Source organism: Ailuropoda melanoleuca, chromosome 7 (assembly GCF_002007445.2).
Source record: "Ailuropoda melanoleuca isolate Jingjing chromosome 7, ASM200744v2, whole genome shotgun sequence".
NCBI lineage: Eukaryota > Metazoa > Chordata > Mammalia > Carnivora > Ursidae > Ailuropoda > Ailuropoda melanoleuca.
In genome coordinates this window covers 63,402,533-63,418,469 of record NC_048224.1, presented here as the reverse complement: position 1 = coordinate 63,418,469, position 15,937 = coordinate 63,402,533, and the positions used below count along the sequence as shown (strand labels likewise).

Below are 15,937 nucleotides of genomic sequence, written 5' to 3'. Positions count from 1 at the left end.
ATTAAGAAGTTGTGGTCCATATATACAATGGAACATTAGTCAGCTTTCAAAAAGAACGAATTCTCAACATTTGCTGCAACATGGACGGCACTGGAGGAGATAATGCTAAGTGAAATAAGTGAAGCAGAGAAAGACATTATCACATGGTTTCTCTCATCTATGGAACGTAAGAACTAGGAAGATCGGTAGCAGAAGAAAGGCGGGCGTAGTCAGAGGGGGGAGTGAAGTATGAGAGACTATGGACTCTGAGAAACAGACTGAGGGCTTCAGAGGGGAGGGGTGTGGGGGAATGCGATTGGCTGGTGATGGGTATTAAGGAGGGCACGTATTGCATGGTGCCCTGGGTGTTATACGCAACTAATGAATCATCGAAGTTTACATCAAAAACCAGGCATGTACTGTATCGTGACTAACATAATAAAAAATATTTTTAAAAATTTGCATAAGTCATAAAGTAACAGGAAATAGCCTCTTGAATATATATAATGTTTCTAACAACTTTCACCAGCATTCTAACCAAATTAATAATTAAAATTCCACGGAAGTTTGATAAGAGATATTGTTTTAGGAGATATAGCCTATTAGTTTCAAGGAAAGGCAAGGAAGGTGACACAAAATTACAGCTTTTGTTGTAGCTACTTACAATATTTGCCTATAGATATTAGCTTCTCATTTAGAGAAGCAGTACTGATTTTGAAAAACACATATGTGGGATTTAGACAGACCTGGGTTCAAGTGCAGAACTTCACCATTTACTAAGTGGGATTTGATGAACAAGCAGTTACACCTGAGTCTCCAGTCCAGTCGGTTTCTTCATCTCTGACAATGCTGATATGTACTTAATGAGTTTATATATACATATATATGTTAATTTATTGTGATTGTATGTAATTATATATAATGAATGAATTGATTAATGTATAATTTTTAATACGTTGATTTATATATAATTTCTTATTCTAAACAAGAGTCCAGCTGTCAATTGGCACTTGTAATATAAGCATGTGGCTTATCAGAAGCAGTGTGAAGGATTAAGAAAAGAAAAACAATGGTAGTGTCAATTTAGGTGTCAGTTATTAGGCTAGTACACAAAATGCAAATCATGAGATTCTATGCATTTGCTGAGAATAAACCACAAATTTGACTCTGGGCTTTCTGACAGACAATATGAAGAGGGGTGCGTGATCAGTTACATAATTCACTGCATCACTGCATCTCTAATTTAGAAGCTTACTGATTCTACATGGCGGGGGTGGCTTTTATTCCTCACAGGGCCAGAAAGAAAGTTTCCGCTGGGTCCTATTGTGTAATATACAGACTTATATTCTTAACAGTTATAGTAAGACCAGGAACAAATTTCGTATTTCACAGGCTGTTTTTTTATAGCATTGCTATCAGCAGAGAACTAACCTCACAATTTTAAGCATAGAGTTACACTTCACTTCAGCTCCTAAAATTCAGCTTCTTTATCTTTAAAACCACTTTACGCTTTAATAGGCAAGTACCAGTACTAACAATTAAATACCAAAAATTTAGAAGTTGGTAGCAATATAAAAGGGAAAAAGCACTGGACTTGGGATACAAATAGCTGTAAATCCTTGTTATGCTATTTAGCATTTATTTGGCTGTACGGTCTTGGGCAAATCATGTACCTTTTTTTTTTATTCTTTGTAAAAATTAATTTTTTTAAGATTTTATTTATTTGACAGAGCACAAGCAAGGGGTCAGGAGAGGGAGAAGCAGGCTCTCTGCTGAGCAGGGAGCCCAATGCAGGCTCAATCCCAGAACCCTGGCATCATGACCTGAGCCCGAGGCAGATGCTTACCCAATTGAGGCACCCAGGCACCCAGTAAAAATTCATAAAGTGATACTTGTCCTGCCCATTTTAGAGAGTTGTAAGTAAATATAACAATTATAACAATTTTATAATAATCCAATAAAGGGAAAGAGCAGATCTCTAATTCATGCAAATTTCTCCCTTCTTAATCTTTATTCTGTTCTTTCTACTCTTATTTATGTTAATATCCTATCCCCCCACATGAAATGTCTGAGGTTGATCTGAGAATTAAATGAGATAACATATTAAAGTACACACAGTGTAACACATAATAGGCACTCAGAATATGTGCCAAATTCTCATCAACTTAAATTATTTTTAGAGTTTCTAGCAGGTTTGTTTCCCAACTCTCAGATCTCTTTCCTTAGGGAATTCTTTTTCTCTGACTTTTTTCTCTGCATTTCCCCAGCTCCCTTGGTCAAGATACTTCTTCAGCTTAGACTTTCCTCAGTCTCTTTTCCTGAAGGCTCCTTAATCCAAACTCTAAAGAAAAAAATCAAAACTAAAATAAAATTATACCGTGTTCATCTTTTTCCCCAAGGACTGACTGCTTTAAAATTAAGAGAGAAGGACTTTTAAGTTAGAAGAGAAAACTAGACATCACTTGTATTTTTTGTTGCAGATGGCAAAGTTGTTTCCACTTTATCAATTTTTGTATTTGAAAATTCAGTAGTAATTGAGAAGTTGTATCAGTTTTATGAAGGATCCCTAGCCTTATAAAGTCTTCTGGAAATATGCTAGTAATGTAATTAAACTTACCAACAAATACAAAGTTACAAAGCAATGATTAATATATACAATGTGTCAAATAAAAGGCAAGGCTGTAAAAAAAAAAAAAAGGCATTTATTTGGATTTATTTGGATCTTGGGAATTGCAGTTCAGAAGACAGAAATTAAGGCAGCAGCCCAGATTGTGCTTCAGAGAGATAAAGGAGCTTGGGATTTTTAAAGGCAAAGGACGAATTTTAGGCACATTATGTAAGTTGTGGGTTTTTTTGTGATTGGTGCTGGCAGGGTTACAGTAACACTATTCCGTACGTGATTGGTTGCTAAGATTAGTGCTAGGCAGAAAGTCCATTCAAGTCTGCTCTTGCATGCAGCAGATATTCATCCAGGATGTTTGCAGTTTGGCAACAATTCAAGTTTAGCATTTTTCTGAGGATTGAGACAGGAAATATGTGTAGGTCCTGCTTCTTCAATGTCCTCCTAACTCCATTTTAAGTGACTCTTTTAGCAATGCTTATTCCATTCTATCATTCTTTTATCAATAGGAAAAAGTATTGATGTCAAATTTAACCAATCAGTATTCCAGATTTTGTTTCTTGCATTATTTAAATTCTTAAATTATAAATTTAAATTCTTCACACCCAAGAACTTAGAAGTTTCTGGAACAAAAGCATTCCTTAGCAACTGTAAACTTTACACTAAGTAAAAAGCAATTATTTAAAAATCTGTGTTACGGTCCAATGAAACAATAATTTTGTTTAAATCTCTGGGTCTAATTTTACTTTAAAAATATCAATGTTTTTATCTAACTCTTTGACCCAAAATTCTGATTATGGACTGACAGTATACAGAATATCCTATTCTAGATAGGTCCAGTGTGGTACTGCCAATACACAGTGAATTTAAGTTAGAAAAAGTTTTCAGAAATACTTTAAGTTTATTGTCATTCCACAGGGTTATTTAACTGACATAATGTAGATAGACTCCTGCTCTGTTCAGATAGTTCATGTTTTTAATTTCTCAGGAAAAGAACCCGTATTTGCATAATATTGGCAAGAATTATCAAGCCAGTGTTATGCGAACCCAGTGATTACTTAATAGATAAAATAATATGTCTGAATGCAAGAGAAGACATGGCAGATTCAGAAACTAGAAGTTCATTGTGATTTAACCAGAAATGTGAGAGATGAAGGTGGGAAGGTCAACATGGGCACAGTTGTGAAGGCTTTTGTGCCATGCGAACAGAGCTTGGCCTTGAAGCAGGAGAGTAAGGTGATCATCAGATCCAGCAGATTGGCTAAGGAAATCAAATGAAAGGCAAGGAGATCTGTTAGAGAGTGTTGCATTAGAAGAGAAGAAAGGGTAATAATTAGACCAAGGGGGTGGCAGTGGGAACAGAAGGGAAGTGGAGGAATCCAAGGGATTATTTAGGAGAAGGGACTTAATAGTATTGGTGACTGGATGAGGAGTATATGAGGAGAAATCTAAGCTACTGCCTGATTTCTGAGTGGAGCCAATGACGCATGTGATACCTGTTCACTGAGCTAGAGAACATAAGTAAGAACAAGTTTAGGAAAGAAAAGGGTGAATGTAGGGTAGATGTGGTCATTGGGAGCAGAAGGCAGATTGCATTGGGTTGAGGAGTGAGTGAGGGGTGAGTAGAGAAAGAAATACAGGTAGTTCTTTGAAGGAGGTTGACTATAGCAAAGGACTAGAGGGAGCAATAGCGGAGGGGAATGTAAGAAAGGTTTCCCCACATGTTTATATGATGTGAGGAGGGAAAGACAGTGCAGGAGTGAATGGGAGTCACCAGAGGAGCAAGTCCCCTGAGAAGGAAGAAATAGAGGAATATAGGTGGAATTCAGACCACAGGTAGCCATCAACAGGAAAAGGGACTCCTCCTTTCACTAGGACAGAAAAGAGTTTGGGGGTGGGGAGAATGGGGATGTGTGCTGTTACATTCCTAGAGTGATAGCAAGAAAATTACAGAATTTCCTAAGTAGTGACCTCTATTTTCTCTGAGAAGTTGGGGCATGTCATCTGCTGAGGACAAATAGAAAGCCAGTGGGGTAGATTTGTAGAGAATGTAAACAAATTGAAATAGCCAGCATGTGAAATAAAAAAGAGAGTTCTCTGGCCTAGCGTCGGGGTGTTGGCAGGGTTGAGGGCCCAGTTACAGGTGTAGACCATTAATTTCTGCTCGTGTCACTATGGGCAATTGTATGATTTTCTTCAGGCTGCCCTTGAAGAAGGCCTTCAACAGCCCCAGGGAGCTGAGTATAAGAGAGTGGCTGAAGCAGTTTAGTAGCTAATTCTTGATACTAAGTCTGGGCTTGAGTAAAGATGAAAAGGGAGGGTAGTTACCTGCATCCTTAGTGTCATCACTACATGCCTGACATTTCTCTGAGTATTTCACATACATTATTTCACCTATCCTTAGAAAGTCAGATAGGAGTCTTCCCTTTTTACAGCTGGAATTTGATGAGATTAATAAGGGACTTGGTTCAGGGTTAAATATCTTAGAAATTCAAACCCAGGTTTCTCTTAAAAGGTTTAAATGGTCACAGAATTTCTGAAAGAGTTAGTCCCACAGTTCCCTGGTGGGTGGTTAGGTGCAATGAATGGGCTTTCAAGGAACTAGCACTAGACCAGGTGACCAGAGGGATAGAAGACGCATTAAGTAGATACTACCACATGTCAAGAGAAATTTATCAGTTAATGAGAGTATGTGTATAAATTTGTGACTTGTTTGGGTTGTTGTTTTTTGGGTTGGTTTGGTTGGTTTTTTACTTTTACAACTAGTCAAAAGACTGAAATACCTCTTAGCCATTTAAATAAAAACTAAAGTATAATTTAAGCTCTGTGTGCTGGAATTTCGGTGTTTATTCATTGTTATGAAATCAGCAGGAAAGTTAATTGTGAAAATTCCATTCTTTATCGGCATGTATATAGCTCAGGGAAAAAGAATGATGCCCAGCCTTCTCAGACAGCTGTTGATGGCACTTACGAACTCTGCATCACTACCTCTATGTTTTTCCAGTCTCTTTTTTCCTTTTTTCCACTTTCTTTTGGGCTTTTTCTTCTACATTTCTTTTCCCACTGTTTTTGTTTCCCCCATTGGCTTTCAGACCCACACGTTTTGGGAGCTTTTCTCTGCAGTGTAGGTGCCAAAGGTTGGGGTGCCTGATGTAGAGTAGGACTGTTACTCCTCAGGGCTACACTGCTTATTTGTGAGATCCCTCCTGATTGGTTTGTCCTGGGGTGAGGTTTTACGGAGACCACAATGTGGCCCTTTTATCCTTTGTTGTCGGGAGCTCTTCAGCTAGTCTTGAGGTCTTTTTCACAGGGAAGTGATCGGTGTGTAACTGTAGATTTTGTGTGTCCATGGGAAGACTTGAGTTCAGGATCTTTCTATGTGCCATGTACCTGATGTACTTTAATTCTGAAATGCCAATTAGTTGAGGATGTTCTAAATTGATGAGGAGTTTTTATAAATTCGGAGTTGTCTATAAGCAGTGGTATGCTAATAAATATGTTTAACAATCTGCTCTCAGGAAGAACAGCCTGATTTGTAGCATTTCCCAATGAGTAATGTAAATACTCTACCAAGCCAATTTGAAGCTGCTGTACATGAAATAGAGGTGGAAAAACATGTGCGCAGTGGATTCTCAGAGCTGGTAGGAGCCAGCTCCAGCAGCACCCCATGACCTAAAAAAATTTTTTTAAAAATAAATAAATAAAGATTTTTTTCTCTTTGTTCCCAATTAATCCACTAATTTATAAATTAATTTGTTTAGAATGTATCTGGTGACTCTATTTACTATAAATTCTTCAATTCATATATTTATGTCCAGTAATCATGTTCCAAGATTTTCAAGTCATAATAAGATCTATAGTTTTAGAGTTAGGAAAGATGGTTTTCCTAAAATATACTTAAGTTCTTGAAAAGTAGCGTAATTATTAAGATGAAAGTAGCTTAAACCAGACAATGTATAGTTTACAGCAGTTAAATTTATAATATTTCAACCTCAGGACCTGAAGAAAAAGGAAAGGAACAAGTTAGTAATGTGTTTGTACCATATTTTCTACTTTCCTAAATTCACTGTACACTCATTTGCAAATAAAGCATTTTTTTTAACAATCCTAATAAGTTGAATTTCCTCACAGTACACAGTATAACAAAACTCAGTAAAACAAAGGACAAGGCATATCAGTAAAAGGTTTCGTCGCTCTGTCAACCCAAACTGGATATGCTTCATATTTTAGATAAACCTCTGCCTTGACCCAGAAGGACACATGGCATTGATAAATCTGTATATCCTAGTACATTCAGAAAATGTTGTAGGTAACAGACTCTCACTTATCACAGAGATAGAAACCTAAAATCAAACTCCCCTTCATGCTTTTAAGATTCATGGTATAGGGGCGCCTGGGTGGCACAGCGGTTGGGCGTCTGCCTTCGGCTCAGGGCGTGATCCCGGCGTTATGGGATCGAGCCCCACGTCAGGCTCTTCTGCTATGAGCCTGCTTCTCCCACTCCCCCACTTCCTCTCTGTTGGCTGTCTCTCTCTCTGTCAAATAAATAAATAAAAAAAATTTAAAAAAAAAAAAAAAGATTCATGGTATAAATGTGCCGCCAAAAGCAAGTAGTTTTTGAACAGTGGCAGTTTTTCTGCCACTGTACTGCAACAGACCAATTTTTCACCCCATGTATAATTCCATTATATTGTGACATGACAGATCATACAGTTCTTTTAACATGTAGAAAGGTGAATAAAGCTATCTGCAACATGTTAAAACACACGGAGATAATAATACTTTTCACATTTAGGTTATAAATAAAGCAAGTGCAGCATTTCTGAGTTCTTGTTCAAAGAAGATTTTTTTTAATCTGATATCCTTTTAACCTGTATTTTTCTCAGGGAGCTGTTGGTGACAGTTCAATCAAAGTGCCGTGTTTTTATTTTAAAAATGTTGACTCTCTTATTCATATGTTATTGTCCAAATGATTACAGATATTTTTAGGTAAATCTAAGCTTTTGATGCAAAACCATTGACTACATTAATCAACTTTGGTATCTGAAAAATATTAGGAACCATTAATTATGATTAACATTCTAAAAACAGTAGCCCAACTGAATTTTAAGTTTCTCTGATTATGGATAATTTTTTTATGTTGGAAAAAAATTTGTAATAGATACATCAGAGCAACACTTTACATAATTTTGTAAATCTTTATCAGAATGTAGGTTACCAAGTATAATTTGCACAAACAAATTGAGTATGGGGAGTGGCAGACTGAAGCAAGTATTCTCCACATCCTCCGCTCCCCCGCCCCTTGCACAGCACTAATACTTTGACTCAACATTTCAAGAGGCCAGCCACTCAGTAGGTAGTGCTGAAGGTGCTTTGCAATCCTGTTTTTAATATGAAGGTTGAATGCTACTAGTTCCTTTTACATCAGTTTTGTATTTTAACATTTAGATTTATGGAGAATTTACAAACGGAGGTCCAAGAAATGGAATTCCTTCAGTTTTCTAAAGGTTTGAGTTTCATGAGAAAAGAAGACTTTGCAGAGTGGCTACTTTTTTTCACTAACACTGAAAATAAAGACATCTATTGGAAAAATGTAAGAGAGAAGTTGTCAGCAGGAGAGGTTGGTATACCTTTTTATTCTTCTGGTAAAGATGAAATAATGTTAGAAATATTTATGTAATTAAAGTGAGAAATGTTCTTTACATACTATTTTCTCGTGAATGAATTATTGCCTAAGATAGAATCAGTATAGCAAATATGAGTTTTGCATTTCCAGTAAGGGCAGGAATAAGACAAGAATGTTCACTGTCACCACTATTACTTACTATTGTTCTGGAAATCTTAACCAGTGCAAATTAACAGGATAAAAGAGTATAAACATTTGAAAGCAGTCACAGTTGTCTTTGTTTGCATAGATGTGATTATTATATACCTAGAAAACCCAAGGGAATCAAATTGAAAAGCCATTAGAAACAGTAAAAATTCAATAAAGTGCCTGTTACAATGCTAATGTATTAGCAGTAACTGTCCTGTGTACAAATCACAAGTTAGAAAATGTAATGGCACTAGTGTGTATATATATGAAGAAATGATTGCCAAACTACTAATAATGATTAATACACGAGAGATTTTAAGTGACTTTTTACTTTATGTGTTGTTTTTATTTCATTGTTCTAATAACATGTTTTTGGAGTGGACATGTATTTTATATAATTTTTTAAAGCAATTTCTATAGTGAGGAAAAAGATAATAAAATACAATGAAGATCCCATATATAATTACAATAGAAACATATAACAATTAGAAATAAATTTAATAACAAATATATGAAAAAAAACCTTTAAAGTCTTAACGGATATAAAAGAAAACTTACCTAATTATAGTGACATCTCCTGTTATTGAATGGGAAATCTTAGTATTTTAAATGTAGCAGTTCTCCCTTAGATTCATCTATAAATGTAATGGTTGTATTAGAACAGCCTAGGTTTGTTTTACTTACAAATATTAAGATTTCCCAAAAAGTAGACCCAAATACACATGGAAACTTAGTATATGTAAATTCATACTGCAAATTAGTTGGGTAAAAGAGGAATTTTAATAAGTGGCACTGGGTTAATTCATCTGAATTAAATGTTAAAGAGAAAAATGGGGCACCTGGGTGGCTCAGTCGGTTAGGCATTTGCCTTCAGCTCAGGTCATGATCTCAGGGTCCTGGAATCAAGCCCCAAGTCAGGCTCCCTGCTCAGCAGAGAGTCGGCTGTCCATCTCTTTCTTGGCTTGTCCCTCTCTCTCTGCCTCTCCCCGCCCCTATGCTCTCTCTCTTTCACTCCCAAAAATAAATAAAATCTTTAAAAAAAGAGAAATGAAACTGAGTGTGTTTAGAAGAAAACTTGGAAACAATCAGAGTGGGGTATACATATCTTTGTAGGCAAAACTCAGAAGCTTTCAAGGAAAAATTGATAAAATTTCTACCTAAAAGTTAAAATTCTGTTGCTTCCCTTTATCCCCCCCAAATTATAATCAAAGTCAAAAGAAAAAAAAATAACAAAATGGGGAGGGGTGGAATATTGGCATCACGTGTAATAGGCCCATTAATTTATAATGAGATCTCAAAAATCAAGAACTTTGGGGGCACCTGGGTGGCTCATTCAGTTAAGTGTACACCTCTTGATTTCGGCTCAGATCATGATCTCAGGGTCATGAGATTGAGCCCCACCCCACGTTGGGCTCTGCACTGGGTGTGGAGCCTCCTTGGGGTTTTCACTTTCCCTCTCCCTATGCCCCTCCACCTTCAAAAAAATTTTTTTAAATTCAAGAACTTTGAAAGGTCTTGTATTTTGCCCTATTTAATATACAATGGGATCCTAAAAATTAGTGTGTTAATAACTGTAAAGTATCTGAGATTTTATCTATTTGGAAGTTAGCCTGTACCATTTCATGGATGCTGACAGAAGACACATGCTTGGGTCAGAGACAAAACACTTTATTATTCACAGCTCTGCAACAGCATGAGCGTCATGTTTGTGTCAGTTCCTCCTCACCTCCCAAGTTCTATGAGGGGCCCTGGTGGATGCTGCCCATACATATAGCCGAGAAAGCTCATCTTCAGGAATCTGAATCTTCTATAACGCGCAGTAAGCAAAACTGTCCTCTCCTTCTGAAGGAGACATGGTCAGTATTCAAGGCTGTTCACTATACAAACGTCCTTGGAAAGATAGTCTGGAATAAAAAGGTGGTTGGAGCCTCTGTTTGAAGGATGCGCAGGAACATGGGAGACCCGTGGGGACTTGTCTCCCAGCAGTAAGTCACATAACAGTTCGTTAAAAATCTGGGCAAAGGACATTAAAAAAAAAAACAACAACAAAAAACCACAAGAAGAGAAATCCACAGTGTCTAATAAGAATATAAAATTGAAAAGTGTTTAACTTCATTCACAACTCAAGACATACGGATTGAAACATTGATGGTATACCATTTTTCACTTATCAGTAAAAGAAAAATTAGGTTGCACCCAGTGATGGCTTTGAGATTATGATGCAGAGAAACAGCCGCTCTTACTTGTGCTAATAAGATCTGTTGTTGAAAGTATAAAGCAAGCTGGGGGGTACCTGGCTGGCTCAGTTGGTTAAGTGTCTGACTCTTGATTTCAGTTCAGGTCATGATCTCAGGGTCCCAGGATCAAGCCCTTCTTTAGGCTCTGCACTCAGTGGGGAGTCTGCTCAAGGATTCTCTCCTTCTCTGTTTCTGCCCCCCCCAAATAAACAAATAAAAATTTTTTTAAGTATAAAACAAGGTGTAGAAATGTGTGAAGAGGGTGCTCCCACTGTGTAAAACAGGTGTGTGTGTGTGTTCTTTTATATGAGTAGAATATTTCTGGAAGGGTACACAAAGAATTGGCAACAGTGCTTTGCCTCTGGGAAAGGGAACTGGAGGTTGAAGGAAGAGAGAAGACTTTATTTTTTATTCATAATATGGTTAGAACTTTTTTTACCATGTGTATATGTGACTTCTTCAAAAACTTAGTTAAAATTTTAGAAGTAAAGATTCCATAAATTCACAAAGGCTGAAAGCAGTGAAACTTGAATAAGACCACACATAAGCAGAGGACACGATCCTGAAGGTCTCTACAAAGAGAAACTTTTTGTTTTAAAAGATTTTATTTTTATTTATTCGACAGAGATAGAGACAGCCAGCGAGAGAGGGAACACAAGCAGGGGGATGGGGAGAGGAAGAAGCAGGCTCCCAGTGGAGGAGCCTGACGTGGGGCTCGATCCCATAACGCCGGGATCACACCCTGAGCCGAAGGCAGACGCTTAACCGCTGTGCCACCCAGGCGCCCCAAAGAGAAACTTTTTTACACAGGGAAGAATTTATTTTCAAATTAAGAATTTTCATGCTTTGTTTACTTTTTCAGTGGAAAAATTATTTTTTCTAACTTATTTGTTGTTTTGTTCTTATGTGCATAGGTTTTTAAATCAGATGAATCAAGGTTCAAATCCTGATGTTCTATTTAGTAGACCTTGAACAAATTACTTAATTCCTGAAAGGTTACTTACCTAAGGCTTGGAGAGGCTAAGACCATGCACTTAGTAAGTGGCAGAACTGGAGTTTCAACATAGGTTCTTCTAACTCCAAAACCCAGGGCTCTTACTCAGTATTGTGTCCATAGATAAAGCAGAAAAGCAAGGAGGCGGACCACTTAACATAATGTGTTAGTTTCGTTAGGCTGCCATAACAAAATACCGCAGGCTGGATGGCTTAAACAATAAATTTATTTTCTCACATTCTGGAGACCAAGTCCAAGATCAAGGTGCTGGCGAGTTGGTTTTTGGTGAAGTCTCCTCCCAGTTTGCAGACCACTGCCTTCTCACTGTGTCCTCACATGGCCTGTCCTCTGTGCTTACACAGAGAGTGAGAGAGCTCCAGTGTCTCTTCCTCATTTTATTGGGACACTAGTCCTATCAGATTAGGGTCCTACCCTTATGACTTCAGTTAGCCTTAATTGCCTCCCTGACACCCCTATCTCCAAATATAGTGATGTTGGGTGTTAATGAATTTTGAGAAGACAGAATCCAGTCTATACTACAGGGCCACCCCAGGTCTTGCCCTGCTCCAGGAGACCCCTTTCACCCAGTGTGCAGTCTGCACATCCATACACTGTGGCCGTGCCATTCTTTTTAATAGACTTTCTTAGAAAGCTATGAAAGTTCATAAGCTTTATGATAGAAACAGGACTTATGCTTATATTCTAAAATTATTTAATGTATTTACAAAATTGTAATTAAAATTCTCTTTTGTTATTTATTAGAGCATTAGTTTGGATGAGTTCAAATCATTTTGTCATTTTACGACCCACCTGGAAGACTTTGCTATTGCCATGCAAATGTTTAGTTTAGCTCATCGTCCTGTCAGACTGGGTAAGTTATATGACTTAATTTAATTTTTTTTTAAGATTTTATTTATTTATTTGACAGAGAGACAGCCAGCGAGAGAGGGAACACAAGCAGGGGTAGAGGAAAAGGGAGAAGCAGGCTTCCTGCTGAGCAGGGAGCCTGATGTGGGGCTCGATTCCAGGACCCTGGGATCATGACCTGAGCTGAAGGCAGATGCTTAACGACTGAGCCACCCAGGCGCCCCGACTTAATTTAATTTTTATCATCTAAAAACAATATCACTCTATTCTTCAGCTAGAACACACCGATCAAGGAGCCAGTTATCAGTAAAACAGCTGATTGACCTTTTAATTCATTGTGGTTACTCTAGACTTACAACACTGACTCTCACATTTAAAAATTACTTTATTTGCTTTTACTTTCCTTATTTTTCCCCTAAGAAGGAAAAGGGAATATTTGAATATCTTCTTTAAAACATTGAAAATTAAAATAGCCTGCTTTAAAAAATAAATAAATAAAAATTTAAAAAATTAAAATAGCCTGCTCTCTTTCAATTACTTTCATGACATTTCTCAGCCAAATTTATTATTTCATTCTGTTCTTAATGAGTATTTTTGGTTTTGTTTTACTTCCATTAATGAACATTTAGATTAGTTTTTGCTTCTCAAATAATAAAAGTTAGATTAATTCCACTTAGACTATTTCACATGGTTGATGAGTTCTTTTATGTTTTCTTTCAGCGGAGTTTAAGAGGGCTGTGAAAGTAGCAACAGGACAGGAGCTCTCAAACAATATTTTGGATACGGTCTTCAAGATCTTTGATGTGGATGGTGATGAATGTCTTAGTCATGGAGAGTTTCTCGGGGTTTTAAAAAACAGGATGCATCGAGGTTTATGGGTAAAGATTTTGAGTTTTTAAACTATATGTTTACATGTAATTAAGTGAATGGTATTACACCTAGAATTTGGACAGATCTATAGCCTTAAATGGAGATTTTATGATTTATAAAGACATTATAAGCTATGATCACAACACCGAGATATCTCCTATAGATGAGATCAGTATTTTTCTTTGCATTTTTTTATTTTAATGTTTTTTTATTATATTATGTTAATCACCATACAGTACATCCCTGGTTTCTGATATAAAGTTTGATGATTCATTACTTGCGTATAACACCCAGTGCACCATGCATTACGTGCCCCCCTTACTACCCATCACCAGTCTATCCCATTCCCCCACCACCCTCCCCTCTGAAGCCCTGTTTGTTTCTCATAGTCCATAGTCTCTCATGCTTCATTCCCCCTTCCGATTACCCCCCCTTTCTTTATCCCTTTATTCCCCTACCAATCTTCCTAGTTCTTATGTTTCATAGATGAGAGAAATCATATAATTATCTTTATCTGCTTGACTTATTTCACTTAGCATTATCTCCTCCAGTACCATCCAGGTTGCAGCAAATGTTGAGAACTCATTCTTTCTGATAGCTGAATAATATTCCATTGTATATATGGACCACAACTTCTTAATCCAGTCATCTGTTGAAGGGCATCACGGTTCCTTCCACGATTTAACTATTGTGGACAATGCTGCTATGAACATTGGGGTGCATATGGCCCTTCTCTTCACTACATCTGTCTCTTTGGGGTAAATACCCAGTAGTGCAATGGCTGGGTCACAGGGTAGCTCAATTTTTAACTTTATAAGGGACCTCCACACTGTTTTCCAGAGTGGCTGTACCAACTTGCATTCCCACCAACAATGTAGGAGGGATCCCCTTTCTCCACATCCTCTCCAGCAATTGTTGTTTCTTGGCTTGTCAATTTTTGCCATTCTAACTGGCGTAAGGTGGTATCTCAGTGTGGTTTTGATTTGAATTTCCCTGATGACTAATGATTTTGAACATTTTTTCATGTGTCTATTAGCCATTTGTATTTCATCATGGGAAAAGTGTCTGTTCATATCTTCTGCCCATTTTTCGATTTATTTGTTTCTCGTGTATTGAGTTTGAGAAGTTCTTTGTAGATCTTGGATACCAGTCTTTTATCTGTAGCATCGTTTGCAAATATATTCTCCCATTCCGTGGGCTGCCTCTTAGTTTTTTTGACTGTTTCCTTGGCTGTGCAGAAGCTTTTTATCTTGATGAAGTCCCACAAGTTCATTTTATCTTTTGTTTCTCTTGCCTTTGGAGATGTGTCATGAAACAGGTTGCTTTGGCCGATGTCGTAGAGGTTGCTGCCTATGTTCTCCTGTAGAATCTTGATGGATTCCTGTCTCACATCGAGGTCTTTCATCCATTTGGAGTTTATTTTTGCGTATGGTGTGAGAGAGTGGTCAAGTTTCACTCTTTTGCATGTAGCTGTGCAATTTTCCCAGCACCATTTATTGAAGAGACTGTCTTTTTTCCACCGGATGTTTTTTCCTGCTTTATCAAAGATTAGTTGCCCAAAGAGCCGAGGGTCCATTTCTGGGTTCTCTATTCTGTTCCATTGGTCGATGTGTCTGTTTTTGTGCCAGTACCATGCTGTCTTTGTGATCACAGCTTTGTAGTACAGCTCGAAATCCGGCATTGTGATGCCCCCAGCTTTGTTTTTCCTTTTCAACAGTTCCTTGGAGATTCGGGGCCTTTTCTGGTTCCATACAAATTTAAGGACTATTTGTTCCAGTTCTTNTGCCAAAAGAGCCGAGGGTCCGTTTCTGGGTTCTCTATTCTGTTGCATTGGTCTATGTGTCTGTTTTTGTGCCAGTACCATGCTGTTTCTGTGATCACAGCTTTGTAGTACACCTCGAAATCCAGCATTGTGATGCCCCCAGCTTTGTTTTTCCTTTTCAACAGTTCCTTGGAGATGCGGGGCCTTTTCTGGTTCCATACAAATTTCAGGGCTATGTGTTACAGTTCTTTGAAAAATGTCATCGGTATTTTGATCGTGATAGCACTGAAAGATTGCTCTGGGTTGCATGGACATTTTAACTATGTTAATTCTTCCGATCCATGAGCATGGAATATTTTTCCATCTTTTTATGTCTTCCTCAATATCTTTCAAAAGTGATCTATAGTTTCTAGCATATAGGTCCTTTACNGTATGGTCCTTTACGTCTCCGGTTAAGTTAATTCCAAGGTAACGTATGGTTTTTGGTGCGATTGTAAATGGGATAGATTCCCTAATTTCTCTTTCTTCAGTCTCATTATTCGTGTATAGAAATGCAAATGATTTCTGAGCATTGATTTTGTATCCTGCCACCTTACTGAATTGTTCTATAACTTCTAATAGTTTGGGTGTGGATTCTTTTGGGTTTTCCATATAGAGTATCAAGTCATCTGTGAAGAGAGACATTTTGACTTCTTCTTTGCCGATNGATCCCTTTTTGTTGTCTGATTGCTGTTGCAAGGACTTCTAATGCTATGTTGAATAATAGTGGCGAGAGTGGGCATCCTTGTCGTGT

At 37.5% G+C, this 15,937-nt stretch overlaps 1 protein-coding gene across 1 annotated transcript in view; it reads left to right on the top strand.

Moving 5' to 3' along the window:
* The window catches only part of MICU2 (mitochondrial calcium uptake 2), a 178,873-nt gene that overhangs the window by 157,510 nt on the left and 5,426 nt on the right, over positions 1-15,937 (top strand). Inside the window, exons 9-11 of the mRNA XM_002928927.4 lie at positions 8,048-8,219; positions 12,408-12,516; positions 13,233-13,390. Of these exons, the coding sequence (XP_002928973.1) occupies positions 8,048-8,219; positions 12,408-12,516; positions 13,233-13,390 (439 nt within the window). The remainder of the gene's footprint in view (positions 1-8,047; positions 8,220-12,407; positions 12,517-13,232; positions 13,391-15,937) is intronic.